The sequence below is a fragment of the Sminthopsis crassicaudata genome, chromosome 3 (genome assembly GCF_048593235.1).
Source record: "Sminthopsis crassicaudata isolate SCR6 chromosome 3, ASM4859323v1, whole genome shotgun sequence".
In the NCBI taxonomy this organism is placed as follows: Eukaryota; Metazoa; Chordata; class Mammalia; order Dasyuromorphia; family Dasyuridae; genus Sminthopsis; species Sminthopsis crassicaudata.
In genome coordinates, this window is record NC_133619.1 from 594,797,547 (window position 1) to 594,813,790 (window position 16,244).

Sequence of the window (16,244 nt, forward strand, 5' to 3'; positions counted from 1 at the left end):
CTAAGAAGCCGCGCGGTGCACCCGGCTCCTCAGTCACTAAGGGCGCTCCGCCGCGCGCTCCCCCCCCCCCCCCCCCTGCGCGTGTCTGCGCTCTCACACAGCAGCGCTCGGAGCCTCGCATAAAGCCAGCCGCGCCGGCCGCTACCTGCGCCATCTCCCCTCCCCCAAGAGAAGTCACCCACTCCCACAAGCCCCCCTCCCCCGCTCCCGGCGGCCACACGCGGCCTGAGCCCGCTGCAGTCACAACGGGGCCCGAGGCTCTCCCCCGGACGTCGCGGCTCCTCTCGGCCCGGGAACCCTCCCGCCCGTCCTCTGGCTTAGGCGCTCAAAGCGCGCTCACTGAGAGACGGCCCCTGCATGGTAGGAACGCTGCTGCCATTTTGCAGATGAGAAAATCCAGGGCCCGGGAGCTCGGGTGGCTGCAGGTGTGGGGCGGAGGCCGCGCCCGCCCGCCCTCCTGGGCGCATCACGCACGCGCTGTGCGCGCGCTCACGTGGGTACGGTCCGCGGCCTCGCGTGGAGAGGAGCGACCTTCAGGGAGGGAGGAGGCCTCCGCGAGGGCCCTAACCCTGAGCCAGTGGCCCCGGAGGAGCTTCTCCAGACAGCTCAGCAAGGACCCATCAGTGATCCCAGCTTGGACCTAGCCCCCCCTGCCCCCAGGCCCTCAGCGGGTCAGGTCCTCGGGACCCTCCAAGGCACGTATATAAAATTCCAGCATTCAGGCATCCGTCGGACCGGAGAGGGCTGCATCTTTCTCGGCCTAGAGATTCTGAGCAATAAAGGCAGTGCCCCTCCTCCCCAAAACGGAACTCTGCCACAAGTGTTCCCCTCTCCCCTCATCATATTCGCACACATAGACATGCATGACGTCACACGCCGGGCCGCGCGTCCAGATTTATGCCGATTTAAGTTGCTTTTAAAGACGTAAATTACAGGCGCTCAGTTGGGTAAACAATTTTAAAACGCAGCTTGTCCTAGCTGAACATAAATCCTGGGCACTTCACGTCAAAAGAGGCAGCAGGCGGTAGGAGAGATCAAGAGCTGGGTCTGACCTCATGGAGACCTGAGTGAAAATCCGGCCTCAGACGCTCCCCGGCCAAGTCCCTTACCCCGGTTTTGCCTCAGTTTCCTCGTCTGTAAAATGAGCCGAAGAAGAAAACGGTAGAGCACCTTTGCCACGTGAACCCCCAATGGGGCCACGAGGTATCAGACATGGTCCGCTCACTCGGAATCACTTCCTGTAGGTCTTCCCGGGTTTTTCTGAAATCCACCTGCTCATCATTTCTTATAACGTAATACTATTCCATTACAATCGTTTCAGACAATTTGTTCAGCCATTCCTCAGATGATGGGCATCCTCTCAGTTCCCAAGTTTTTGACACCGCAGAAAGAGTTGCTAAAATATATTTTTTAACACATGGATCTTCCCCTGACTTATTTTGGTCCAAATAAAATATTTGCAAAGCATGAAGCACAGAGACTGGTATGCAGTAGACCCTACACAAAATGTTCATTTCCTTTCCGTAATGGGAAAGGGCTTCCAAGAAAAATGTGTGTAATCTTATGCAGCATTAAGGGAAAAAAAGTCCAGAATGAGGGCAGAGTGGCGGCAGCGTCCCCTCTCCTGGCCTGACTCCACTTGGGGTTTTTGGTTTAATTGTGGGGAATACTTTCAAGATTTGGGGTAAATGCTTCAAGAGGGTAAGCAATCGATCCATTGAAAAACAGGATGGAGGGACAGCTAGGTGGTGCAGTAGTTAGAGCCCCGGCCCTGGAGTCTGGAGGACCTGAGTTCAAATGTAACTCAAACGCTAGCTGTGTGACCCTGGGAAAGTCACTTAACTCTAATTGCCTCCAATCTTCCCCTCCCTCCTCCAAAAAGCAAAAACCAAAGCAGAAAGGTTGTCCCGTAGTAGCAGTAGTAAAAGGAGGAGGAGGGGGAGGAGGAGGGAGGAAGGTGGGGAGGATGTTGTTGGGGAGGACTTCTACTCTAGCATTTGAAGTTTTGCTATAGGGAAGAGATAAGGTTAGAGCAAGGTTAACATGTGAGTAGTTTTGAGGAAGACAGATGGAACTTCCTTCTCAAGAAAAACTGCCTGATAACTAGGGTTCTCTCCAGGTGGGAGAGGCTTCTGGATGAAATAATGAGCGCACTGTAAACTGGCAGTCTTCAAGTGAAGGCTGAATGATAACTTGTCTGGGATCTTGTTTTTTTGTTTGTTTTTTTTTTTTTTTAATTTTAATTTTATCAATTACATACAAACAAAAAATGTTAACTTTTTTTTTTTAAATTTTGAGTTCTATGTTCCTTTTCTTTCTCCCTCGCTCCTCTTTGAAAAGACAAGTCACTTGATACAGATATACATATGCAATTATGCAAAACATTTTCATATTAGCTATGTTGCAAAAGAAAACAAAAATCAAAAACAAAAACAAAACAAGGAAAATAAACTCCAAAAAGTACTTTTTGGTCTGCATTTAGACTCCATCAATTCTTTCTTAATGGAGGTAGATAGCATTTTTTTGCCATAAATCCTTTGGAATTGAGTTATATAATTGTATTGCTGAAAATAGCTGCCATTCATAGCTGATCCCCATACAATATTGCTGTTGACATTTATACTTTTCTCCTAGTTCTGCTAATTTCACTTTGCATCAGTTCGTGTAAATCTTCTCAAGTTTCTCTGAAAACTTCTGGCTTATCATTTCTTATAGCACAATAGTATTCCATCCCAATCATATATCACAACTTGTTCAGACATTCCCCAATGATGGGCATTTCCTCAATTTCTAATTTGCCACTACAAAAAGAACACTATCTAATTTTTTATATCTATATAGGTCCTTCTTTTTCTTTGATCTCTTTAGGATAATAGACCTAGTAGTAGGATTGCTGGGTCAAAGGGTCTGCACAGTTTTAAAGCCCTTTGGGCATAGTTCCAAATCACTCTCCAGAATGATTGGATCAGTTCACGACTTTGCCAATAATTCATTAGTGTACAAATTCTTCCACACCTCCTCCAACATTTGTCATTTTCCTTTTCTGTCATATTAGTCAATCCAATAGGTTTAAGCCTCAGAGTTGATTAATTTGTATTTCTCTTATCAATAGTGATTTAAAGCATTTTATATGATGATAAACAGCTTTGGTTTCTTCTGAAAATTGCCCGTAATATTTTTTGACAGTTTATCAAATGAGAAATGATTCATATTCATGTAAACTTTTTTTCTTTGTTTATTATTATTATTATAGCTTTTTATTTACAAAACATATGCATGAGTAATTTTTCAACATTGACCCTTGCAAAACCTTCTGTTCCAACTTTTCCACTCCTTCCCCCTCATTCCCTCCCCTAGACGGCAGGTAGTCCAATACATGTTAGCTATGTTAAAGTATATGTTAAATCCAATATATGTACACATATTTATACAGTTATCTTGCTGCATAAGAAAAATCAGATCTAGAAAGAAAGAAAAAATCTGAGAAGGAAAACAAAAATACAAGCAAACAATAACAGAAAGTTTTCTCTCTGGGTGTAGCTGATTCTCTTCATTACTGAACAACTGGAACTGGTTTGAATCGGCTCATTGTTGAAAAGAGCCACTTCCATCAGAATTGATCATTGTATAATTTTGTTGTTACCGTGTATAATAATCTCCTGGTTCTGCTCATTTCACTCAGTCTCAGTTCATGAAAGTCTCTCCAGGCCTCTCTATTCATCCTGTTGGTCATTTCTTACAGAACAATAATATTCCATAACATTCATATACCACAGTTTATTCAGCCATTCTCCAACTGATGGGCATCCACTCAGTTTCCAGTTTCTGGCCACTACAAAGAGGGATGCCACAACATTATTGCACATCAGGTCCCTTGCCCTTCTTTAAAATCTCTTTGGGATATAAGCCCAATAGTAGCACTGCTGGATCAAAGGGTATGCACAGTTTGATAACTTTTTGGGCATAATTTCAAATTGCTCTCCAGAATGATTGGATCCATTCACAACCCCACCAACAATGCATCAGTGTCCCAGTTTTCCCACATCTCCTGCGACATTCGTCATTATTTTTTCCTGTCATTTTAGCCAATCTGAGAGGTGTGTAGTGGTATCTCAGAGTTGTCTTAAATTGCATTTTTCTGATCAATCGTGATTTGAAGCACCTTTTCATATGACTAGAAATAGTTTCAATTTTTTCATCTGAAAATTGTCTATTCATATCCTTTGACCATTTATCAATTAGAGAATGGCTTGGTTTTTTATAAATTTGAGTCAATTGTCTATGTATTTTGGAAATTAGGCTTTTATCAGAATCTTTAAATATAAAAATGTTTTCCCAGTTTATTGCTTCCCTTCTAATCTTGTCTGCATTAGTTTTATTATATGAAAATTTAACTTAACATAATCAAAATTATCTATTTTGTGATCAATAATGAGCTCTAGTTCTTCTTTGGTCACAAATTCCTTCCTCCTCCACAGGTCTGAGAGGTAAACTATCCTATGTTCTTCTAATTTATTTATAATCTCATTCTTTTTTTTTTTAATTTTTTATTATATATATATTTTTATAATATTATCCCTTGTATTCATTTTTCCAAATTATCCCCCCCCTCCCTCTATTCCCTCCCCCCGATGACAGGCAATCCCATACATTTTACATGTGTTACAATATAGTCTAGGTACAATACATGTGTGTGAATATCATTTTCTTGTTGCACAATAAACATTAGAATCCGAAGGTACATGCAACCTGGGCAGACAGATATTAGTGCTAACAATTTACATTCACTTCCCAGTGTTATTTCTCTGGGTGTAGTTATTTCTGTCCATCATTGATCAACTGGAAGTGAGTTGGCTCTTCTTTATGTTGAAGATTTCCACTTCCATCAGAATACATCCTCATACAGTATTGTTGTTGAAGTGTACAGTGATCTTCTGGTTCTGCTCATTTCACTCAGCATCAGTTGATTTAAGTCTCTCCAGGCCTCTCTGTATTCCTCCTGCTGGTCATTTCTTACAGAGCAATAATATTCTATAACCTTCATATACCACAATTTACCCAACCATTCTCCAACTGATGGACATCCATTCATCTTCCAGTTTCTAGCTACAACAAAAAGAGCTGCCACAAACATTTTGGCACATATATGTCTCTTTCCGCTCTTTAGTATTTCTTTGGGATATAATCCCAGTAGTAGCGCTGCTGGGTCAAAGGGTTAATCTCATTCTTTATGTATAAATTATGAACCCATTTTTACCTTGTCTTGGTATACAGTGTTAAGTGTGAGTCAATGCCTAGTTTCTGTCATACTAGTTTCCAATTTTCCCAGCAGTTTTTGTCAAATAGTGAATTCTTATCCCAAAAGCTGGGGTCTTTGAGTTTGTCAAACACTAGATTGCTAATGACTATTATTGTTGACTATTTTGTCCTGTGAACCTAACCTATTCCACTGATCAACTAGTCTATTTCTTAACCAGTACCAAATAGTTTGGATGACCACTGCTTTATAATATAGTTTTAGATCTGGTACAGTGAGGCCACCTTCATTTGATTTTTTTTTCATTAGATTCCTTGAAATTGTTGACCTTTTGCTCTTCCAGATGAATTTTGTTATTTTTTCTAGGTCAGTAAAATAGTTTTTTGGGAGTCTGATCGGTATAACACTAAATAAATAGATTAGTTTAGGTAATATTGTCATCTTTATTATATTCACTTGACCTATTCAAGAACATGTAATATTTTTCCAGTTGTTTAGATCTGACTTTATTTGTATGGAAAGTGTTTTGTTATTTTGCTCATATAGTTCCTGACTTTCCCATGGCAGATAGATACTCAAATATTTTATACTATGGGCAGTTATTTTAAGTGGAATTTTTCTTTGTCTTTTTTGCTGTTGGATTTTGTTAGTGATGTATAAAAATGCTGAGGATTTATGTAGCTTTATTTTGTATCCTACAACTTTGCTAAACTCGTGGATTATTTCTAATAACTTTTTAGTAGATTCTCTAGGGTTCTCTAAGTATACCATCATATCTTCTGCAAAGAATGATAATTTGGTTTCCTCATTACCTACTCTAATTCCTTTAATATCTTTTTCAAGAGATTATTGCCAAAGCTGGCATTTCTAATGCAATATTGAATAGTAATGGTGATAGTGGGCAATCTTGTTTCATTCCTGATCTTATTGGGAATGGTTCCAGTTTATCCCCATCACATGATGCTTTCTGATGGTTTTAGATAGATATATTCATATAAATTTGACTCAATTCTCTGTACATTTGAGAAATAAGACCTTTATCAGAGAAACTTGCTATAACTGTTTTCCCCAGTTTCCTGCTTTTCTTTTAATCTTCGTAGCATTGGTTTTATTTGTGCAAGAACCTTTTAGTTTAATGTGATCAGAGTTATAAGAGATTTTCTCTGTCTTAGTTGATCATAAATTCTTCCCTTATTCATAGATCTGGCTGGTAAAATTTTCTATGTAATCCTATTATGCTTATGATATCCCCCTTTATGTCTAAATCATGTACTTATTTGGATCTAATCTTGGAATATGGCATGAGATATTTATCTGTAGCTTCTGCCAAACCTCTTTCCAGCAATTTTTGTCAAATGGCGAGTTCTTAGCTCAAAAGCTTGGATCTTTTGGTTTGTCAAATCCTAAATTACTATGATCATTTACTACTATGTAGTGTGTATCTAATTTATTTCAGTGATCCACCATTATATTTCTTGGATAGTACCAGATTGTTTTGTTGATTATTACTTTGTAAATATATTTTGAGATCTGTTACTGCTAAGCCATGTTCCTTCACATCTTTTTCAACAATTGCCATAATATTATTAACATTTTGTCCCTCCAGATTAATGTTTTCTAGTTCTATAAAATATTTTTAGTATCTTGGTTGGTATGGTAAGTAAATTAATTTGGGTAGAATTGTAGCTTTTATTATATTGACTTTGCCTAGCTATGAGTAATAGATATTTTTCCTGTAGTTTAGATCTGACTTTGTGTGAAAAGTGTTTTGTAATTGTGTTCATTAGTTCCTGAGTTTGTCTTGCCAGCTAAGCTCCTAAGTATTTTGTATTGTCCACATTTATTTAGAATGGAATTTTTCTGTTTCTATCTCTTGCGGCTCGACTTTGTTGGTAATATGTAGAAATGCTGATGATTTGTGCGAGTTTATTTTATATCCTATGACTTTGTTCACTTCATTATTTCAACTATTTTTAAAAATTGATTTTCTAAATATAACATCATATCATCAGTAAATAATAGTAGTTGTATTTCCTTGTTGCCTATTCTAATTCCTTCACTTTCTTCTTCTTGTCTTTTATTGCTATAACTAGCATTTTTTAGAACAATATTGAATAAAAGTGGTGATAATGGGTATCCTTGCTTCACTCCTGATCGTACTGGAAAAGCTTCTGGCTTATCCCTATTACAGACATTGCTTGCTGATGGTTTTAGATAAATGATATTTATTATTTTAAGGAAAACTCCATTTGTTCCTTCTGGAATATTATAAAGAGGAAATTCCTGATTTGTACCAGTTAGACTAGATATGCTGAGAGAGACTTCAGAGATATGAAAATCTGTGGTTCAATTATGCTTCTTTTCCCTCTGGCCTCAGGACTAATGAGTTTTCCCTACCTTCTTTCTGATTCTGTAAAATTAGTCACTTAGAATGACTTTTTAGATGCACTACCCAAGGGTAATTACTAAGACTCCTATTTCCACAGTATTTAAAATTTTTAAGAAACCCCTTTCTCTTAACATCTCTAAAAAACACAAATGCAAATATCATTAGTCCCATTTTACAGATGAGGTTTAGAGACAAGTGGTTTTCTTAGGGTCATATGGCGTAAATGGCAGAGCTGAAACATAGCCAAGTTGGCTGTGATCTCAGGGCTCTTTGTAGCAGCCTCTTCCCTTCCACCCCCAACCCTAAGGCCACCTGTGCAGGAAGGAGGCTTCCTAGCTCTACTTTCTACCCTCCCCCTTCCCCAAATGAATCCTCCAAAGTTCATCTGAAGGTGGGGGGCACTGGCTCCAGGCTTCTTCCCTAAGATAGGAGTTTCCATGCCTTGGATCCTCTCTTCTCCTGGGAGTAGGGGGAGAGGGTCTTGGGAACTCAAGAGCCCCAAGGAGCTTGAGAGAGCGAAGAGGATGGCAGGAAATAGAAGAATGGCAAAGGTGTTGATGGCAGTTTGCTGGTCCCAGGTGGCAGGATAGAGCCTGGGCAAGGGGGAGGGTAATGGGGGGAAAGGATCTAACATAAAAATGAAATGGGTCAGGGGGCCCAGGGCACTGTACTTCCTGGCTTTACCCAATACTTGTACTGTAGCTGGGCAACCTGGGCAACCTGGGTAGCAATCTTTAATAATGACATGGAAATATGACACATTCTCCCCTCTCCCTCCACCCCTCCTTTCCCCACACCTGTCCCCATTACCCCCTCCTCTCTCCCCCTTCCTCCCACAGGCACCATGGGCTGCAGCTGCAGCTCCAGCCTCGAAGAGGATTGGATGGAAAATATTGACGTGTGTGAACGCTGCCATTATCCTATTGTACCTTTGGATGCCAAGAGCATGGTGAGGGTCCTGGATCTGCGGGACACTCAGGGGAGAGCAGGAAATTCCCTCATTTTCCAGAAAAAGATATGGAAGCTCAGAAAACAGAAGGGATTTCCCCAAGATTCCATAGCAAGCCAGGAATTAGAACTCAGATCTACTTATTCGCAGTTTGGGCTGCTCTTTTGTAAGGGAGGAGGTTGGGTGGGGAGCCAGAGACTAGGAACTGCTCCCATCATTACCCCAAATCTTACCTGCTTTCTTGTCTGTTTCCCAGTTCCCAATGAGGAATGGTTCTGACGTCCGGGATCCCTTGGTCACCTATGAGGGTTTAAACCCACCTGTGTCTCCATTACAAGGTACCACAGCTAGAGCTCCTGAGTGTGTGGAGGGAGGAAGATCTCAGTCAGAGACAGACAGACTCTGTTCTATTATCTCGGGTCACCTGGCTGGCTTTGTCCAGCTCTTAGATGCCTTTTTCACCTGTGGATCTGATCTTCACAGATAACCTGGTCATCGCCCTGCACAGCTATAAGCCTTCCCATGATGGAGACTTGGGCTTTGAAAAGGGGGAGCAGCTGAAGATCTTGGAGCAGTGAGTCTTTCCTAACTCCTCTAACTAGAGAGAGGGCAGAAGCCTAGGTCTCCATCCACCCAGGGGCCAGGATGGGGATGAAATCAGGTCTTAGTACCCAGGGCTTGGGACAGTCTATGAGAATTGGTTGGGCTGCTTCCATCCACAGGAATGGAGAATGGTGGAAGGCACAGTCCTTGACCACTGGCCAAGAGGGCTACATTCCCTTCAACTTCGTGGCCAAAGCAAACAGCCTGGAGCCTGAGCCGTGAGTACCAGGTGGGGAGGGATGGGGAAGAAATGGAGTCATTTAGGGAGACTGGAGGTAAACAGACACTGTAAGCATCCATAGACCTCTGCCAGGCTCTCTGGCTCTCTTCTCTGCCAGTCCATTCACTTCCTATCAGCACTTCTCAGGCCTTAGCTTTTGGATCTAGGGCTTTCCCTTGTCCAAACTGTCCCTGATCCCAGAGCCCCCAGTCCAAATCACTAAGCCCTATAATTTTCTTGGCCCCGATCTTTCTGTCTCCTTGGATCACAGAGCTAGAAGGATCTTCTTAAAGGTCTTCTAATCTAACACTTTCTTTTTAGAGAAACAATCCGAGGCCCAGAGTTGGTTAAGTGACTTGTTCACAATCAAATAGGTCATGTTGGGGTGAGATTTGAACCTAGAACCTCTGACTCCAATTCCAGTGTCCTTTCTAGTTCTGTTCAATGCCGATATCATTTGATCACTAAATCTGGCTCCCCTCCCTCTGCCCCTTCTCCTTTCTGACCAGACCATTTTTCCAGGGTTTACTGGAACCCAGAACCCCAGAACTTCTAACTTAATTCAGTCCAGTCAATTCAATGTCTACCAGGTTCCAGGAACTATGCAAAATCCTAAGAATTCAAAGGCAATTAAGGATAGCAAGTGCTATTATGGCTTATGACTTTTAAATGTAGCTAGACATTTCATGTATTTTTCTCCACATTTTGACAAAAGTATGTTCCCTTGAGCTTAAGGCAAGTAAAGCACCATTAATGTTTTTTATTATTGTTTAAAAATAATGTATTTGTGAAACATAATATAGAACACTGGAAATGGGTGCTTCGTCCAGCAAATGTGAAAAGATACTGTCTTATTTGATTCCTTTGACTCTTTAAAGCAATATGAAAATGAATGATACTTAAGGATTGTAAAGCAGTTATTAGTTGTCCACAGTGTTTATCTGTATTTATCACTTATTTACTTGTCAGTTTTTACATTCATAAGAAATACTCTTTGTAATTTAGCTAAAATGGTATTTTTATTTTCCTGCTTTTCTCTCTTTAAAATGGGATTTCATTGTTTTACAATCATTTCTTACTAGTCTTTTTTTCCCTCTCCAAATGAACTAGTCACCACTAATGAATCTATAGATCCTTTTGCTGTATTCTTATAGTAAATGTAAATGTTTTGTAGCCAAAAAAAAATTCAAAGGCAAAAAACAAAACAGTCCCTGCCATCAAAGAACTTACATTTTACTTAGAATGAATGCTGGATTTAGATCTGTCATTTTTCTAACTAGATGACTTTTCCCCCTTTAATTTAATATGTTATTTTCTCCTAATTACAGATAAAATAATTTTAACATTTTTAAAATTTTGAGTTCTTTTCCTTCCTTCCTTCCCCCCCATAAAAAAGACAATTTGATGTTGATTATATATGTGTCAACTAGATGACTTTGGACTTGGTCTTTACATTTTCTCTTCGGTAAAACAAAAGAGTTGGATTAGATTAGGGCTTCTTAAACTTTTTCCACTCATGAATCCCTTTTCACCCAAGAGATTTTTACATGATGCTAGGTATATAGGTGAATAAAAGAGGTAAACACAGCAAATATTTACTGATATTAAGTCCTAATTTAACAACCCCCACATTCACATGTGATCCATATGGGGTTATGACTCACAGTTAAAGAAACTTTGGATTAGATGATCTCTGAGATCCCTTCTAGCTCTAAAGGTCCAAGAGCAAAGTTGGACTTCTTGGGGAAGGCTACCAGGATTTCCCCTGAAAAAATTTTCCCAGGCTCAGCTTGGCTCTCCAATCCTTGATTTCAGCAGATTGGAATTGATACCAGGCTGTTTCCTACTCCCAGCTCACTCCCAAAATTACCCAGATGATGACACTCTTTGTCCATTAGAAAGGGAGAAACATGGGGAGATCCTAATAGGGGAGGGGAGACTTTAGAGAACTATGGGGGAAAGATTTGACTGGGTCTTGGTACAGTTGGTTTTTCAAGGACCTGAGCCGGAAGGATGCTGAGAGACAACTTTTGGCCCCTGGGAACACCCATGGATCCTTCCTCATCAGAGAGAGTGAGACCACTGCAGGTGAGGAAGTTAGGGGACTTCAGCAGAAGAGAAAGGAAATCAAGGAATCAGAAATATGGGATATGGGATTCAGACTTGAATTATAGAATGCCAACATCTGAGAATCAGAAGGTTCCTCAGTGGACTTCTTAATCAACCCATACCTAGAAAAAAATCCTCACTATAATATCTCCAACATACCCTTCATCCTATTTTTGAAGACTTTTAAAAAGGATGAACCTACTACCTCCAGAGATGGAGCCCATTTCACTTTTGTTGTTTTTCAGTCACATGCAGCTCTCCATAACCCGGTTGGAGGTTTTTTTTTGTTTTTTGTTTTGTTTTTTTTTTTTTTGTTTTGTTTTTTTTTGCAGAGATACTGGGTTGGTTTTTGCTATTTTCTTCTTCAACTCATTTTACAGATGAGGAAACTGAGGCAAACAGGGTTAAGTGACTTGCTCTGGGTCACACAGCTACTAAGTGTCTGAGGCTGGATTTGAACTCACCAAGATGAATCTTCCTGACTCCAAGTCTAGCACTTTAACCACTTATGCCACCTAGCTCCATTTTACTTTGGGACAGCTATAGTTTTTAGGAAGGTTTTCCTAAATTATTTTCTTTGTAACTTTTACTCATCATTCCTCCTGGTTCTGCCTTCTGAAACTAAAAGGAACAAATCATATCCCTTCCTAAATTATAGTGCTTTGTGTACTTGAACGTAGTCCTTAAGTCCCTCCTGAGTCTTCTCCAGGATAAATATACCAAATTCCTTCATCCAAGATATATCATGGACTCAATTATAATCCTGATTAGTCACCTTCCAGATTTTTAATATTCTTCCTAATATGTAGTATCAAGAGCTAAACTTTACTTTAGATGTTTACTTTAGAACCTCCTCCTTATTCTCTAAATATAGTTTAAGATCATATTAGCTTTTCCAGTTTTCATATCATACTCTTGACTCATTGAACTTGTAGTCTACTAAAACCCTCAGATCTTTTTCAAACCATTGTTTAATCATGTTTCCTCCATTTTATGCTTGTGAAATTAATTTTTTAGACCTAAGGGAAACACTTTACTTTTATCTCGATTGAATTTCATCTAATTTGATTTAGCCTATAAAGACCTTTTTGGACTATGACTCTATCACTTAGTGGGTGGATCATTCCTTCCAGCTTTGTGCAATCTGCTTGGCATTGGGGTGGGAGGAGGAATATGAATGTTTCCTAACCTTGACTATTCCCATTCCTTTCAGGGTCCTTCTCTCTGTCTGTGCGGGATTTTGACCAGAGCCAGGGGGAAGTGGTGAAACATTATAAGATCCGCAACCTGGACAATGGTGGCTTCTACATTTCCCCCCGAATAACCTTTCCTAATCTGCAGGAACTGGTCCAGCATTACTCCAGTGAGTACTGACCTCAGGCCCAAATTCTCAGTTCCCAATCCTTTTAGATCCTTAGCCTCTGTTTTTCCAGTCCCAACCTGCATGATCCCTCAGTTCCACATACCCAACTCATCCAGAGCCCCTTCCCCAAACTCCTTGCCTTCAGTTTCAAATCTCCAATGCATCCTCAGCTTCCCTAAACTCACCAAGGCAGGGTCTTTATCCCAGTCCCTAATTATAGGGCCCCCACTAATGCCTACCACCTGCAAATATTACAATACCTCTACTCCCAATCTTTTAGTTCCTATAAAACCTTATCCTCAAATCCCCTAGACCCCCAGCTCTAGCTAAAGGCCCCTCTGAATTATTTCCCCAAACCTCTCACCATCTAACCTCCCTTGGAGTCATTATCCCGTGACAAACAAGGGCAGAGGTTTTTCCGCAGTCCTCACCCTGATTTCCCATCCTTGGTGAGGGGGGAGGTGTTATGTGAACAAGGTTTCCCCTCATCCAAGCCCTTCTTTGGGTCCACAGAAGTCCCAGATGGGCTCTGCACTCGACTGAGCCGGCCCTGCCAGACCCAAAAGCCACAGAAGCCCTGGTGGGAAGATGAATGGGAGGTTCCCCGAGAGACGCTCAAGCTGGTGGAAAGGCTGGGAGGCGGCCAGTTTGGGGAGGTCTGGATGGGTAAGTGAGGGCTAGTCCCCCAGAGAGAGGTCTTGGAGGAGTGACCAAATGCAGGGATTTGCAGGGTACTATAGCACTAAATAAGGGCAGATGGAGCCACTGTTACCTGAGGAAGAGAGCCAAGGCTCAGCTTTGTGCATCTTAGCTTACCTGTTGCTAGGGCCTGCATCAAGAAATGGCTCCCAGAGGAAGAAGAGGGAATGATGACCCTCCTCTTCCTTCCCCACAACTCATGGCCATGCAGGCACTGGGACAAGCCAGACTTTGAGCTCCCCACTGCCGCCTGGAGCGTGCGCCCAGGAGTCACTTCTCCCCTCCCACAGGGTACTACAATGGGCACACCAAGGTGGCAGTGAAAAGCCTGAAAGCGGGCAGCATGTCCCCTGACGCCTTCCTGGCAGAGGCCAACCTGATGAAACAGCTGCAGCACCAGCGGCTGGTGCGCCTTTATGCAGTAGTCACACAGGAGCCCATCTACATCATCACCGAATACATGGAGAATGGTGGGTGTCTCACTAGCATCTGGCACTGCTTGCCTAGTGTCATCGCTCCCACAGCCCTCTCTGCCCCAGAGACCTCAGCCTCCCTCCCTGAGGGAACAGAGGCAATCTGGAGCCCCACAATCCCCACAGTTAAAGTCATAGAATCTTAGAGACAGAAGGGACCCTGCAGGGTATCTAGGCTAACGTTGAACTAAACTGGAATCTTCTCTGCAGTATCCGTAACAAGTGCTGATCATTTCTGGTGCCCAGGAGCTGAGGATCCCACAAAAATCCCTCGGGGGTAACAATGGCCAAATAGACCAGGCCAGAAGCTACAGAGAAATGGGAGAGAGATGGGGACAGAGACAAATCATTTTTGGGGGACTACGGTTATAGGTTCTCCAAAGAGTTTTTTTATTCTGGAGCAGAGGGGGAAACAGAGACATACAGAAAGAGAGGAGGTCACAGAGGACAATACAGAGACCCAAACATAACCACAGAGTCTTGGTCAGCAACACCAGGCTGGGGCCTTAGGCCCCACTCAGACCTTGGCTCAAACCCAAAGGGTTCTCTTCCTGTGCTTGGTTATTCCCCTTTCCTATGGGAGGAGTAGGGACACCCTGCCCTTCTATCTCCCCAATAACTGGCAAAAAAATCTGACTTGGGAAAAGAAAATGTAGCCCTCTGAGCCAAGGCTAAAGATCCTATTGGCTGGCTAGTAAACTAGTAAACTGACTAGTAAACTAAAATGTACTTTGGGAAAGTGAAAGGAGCCCTGGACTGGGAAGGGACATGCATTTTAGTTTTAATTTAGCTCTGTTTGGCAATGGGCAAATCAACATTTTTAAGACTCTTTCCAGCTCTGACATCCTATATTTCAAGATCCCTCTATCTCCCCATTCTGTATTTCAAAATCTCTCACAATTCTGAGGTTCTATGTTAGATTAGTTCTTTTTCAGTTCTGACATTCTGTACTCTGTGCTCTAAGGTCCCTCCATCTCTGATCGTGTAATATCCTATCTAGCTCTGACATTCTTTATATTCCAAAGTCCCTCTGCTCTGATATGATACATTGCTGTTTTCAAGTCATGTTCAGTGATCCCATTTGGGATTTTCTCATCAGAGATCCTGGAGTGACTTGCTATGTCCTTCTCCTGGTTATTTCGCAGATGAGGAAACGGAGACAGACAGGATTAAGTGACTTGCCCAGAGTCATTCATTTGGGGATTCTTGGCAAAGATACTGGAATGGTTTGCTAGTCCCCTTTCCAGATCATTTTACAGAAGAGGAAAATTAGGCAAACAGAATTAGTGACTTACTACTAAGTGTCTAATGCTAGATTTGAACCCAGGGAGAAGAATCTTTATTCACTTTATTCACTATTAAATCACAGCCTGGTGATTTATGCACTATGGCGCCACCTAGCAGTCCTTGATATTGTATGTTCTGAAATTATTTCCAGCTTTGACATTCTGTATTCCAAGGACTTTCCCAATTACGATATTTTATGTCCTTTGTTCAAAGATTTCCCCTCCCAGCTCTGACATTCTGGGTGCTAAAAATGCTTCGGGCTTTGACATCTGTTTTCTAAGTTCCCTCCCAGTTCTGGGATTCTGTCTTATTTTCTATCATCCTTTCCACCTTTAATATTGATTTTCTTTTTCTTTCTTTCTTTTTTTTTTTTTTAATTAAAGCTTTTTATTTTCAAAACATAAATATGCATGGATAATTTTCCAGCATTGATCTTTGCAAAACATTATGTTCCAAATTTTCCCTTTCTCCCCTCCAGCCCCTCCCCTAAATGGCAGGTAATCCAATATATATTAAACATGTTAAAATATATGTTAAATACAACATATGTATACATAATGTTGATTTTCTATCTTCTTAATTCCCCCTCCTTAACATTCTGTGTTTCTAGCGCTGACATTCTTTACTCTCTGTTCTAAGGAGTTTTCCAAAGCTGAAATTCTATATTGTGGGGTACTTTTTTTTAGCTCTGATAATCTGCATTCTAAAATGAGATTCTAATTCTAAAGGGCAGCACTAAGGAATAGGTGCCTATGCTTACAAAGGCCCAAACACACTATCCCTTTCTCACCCCAAAGACATTACCTAAATGTGGTTCCTCTGGATTCCAGAGCTCCATATGTAGCCCCCATCTCTCTTTTTCAGAGACCTTTCTCTCTACTCCTTATGACTCAGG

At 41.4% G+C, this 16,244-nt stretch overlaps 1 protein-coding gene across 1 annotated transcript in view; it reads left to right on the plus strand.

Moving 5' to 3' along the window:
- The window catches only part of LCK (LCK proto-oncogene, Src family tyrosine kinase), a 30,111-nt gene that overhangs the window by 4,706 nt on the left and 9,161 nt on the right, over positions 1-16,244 (plus strand). Inside the window, exons 2-9 of the mRNA XM_074305349.1 lie at positions 8,486-8,595; positions 8,852-8,933; positions 9,079-9,169; positions 9,318-9,416; positions 11,403-11,506; positions 12,741-12,890; positions 13,404-13,556; positions 13,880-14,059. Coding sequence (XP_074161450.1) covers positions 8,491-8,595; positions 8,852-8,933; positions 9,079-9,169; positions 9,318-9,416; positions 11,403-11,506; positions 12,741-12,890; positions 13,404-13,556; positions 13,880-14,059 — 964 coding nt within the window. The 5' untranslated portion in view covers positions 8,486-8,490. The remainder of the gene's footprint in view (positions 1-8,485; positions 8,596-8,851; positions 8,934-9,078; positions 9,170-9,317; positions 9,417-11,402; positions 11,507-12,740; positions 12,891-13,403; positions 13,557-13,879; positions 14,060-16,244) is intronic.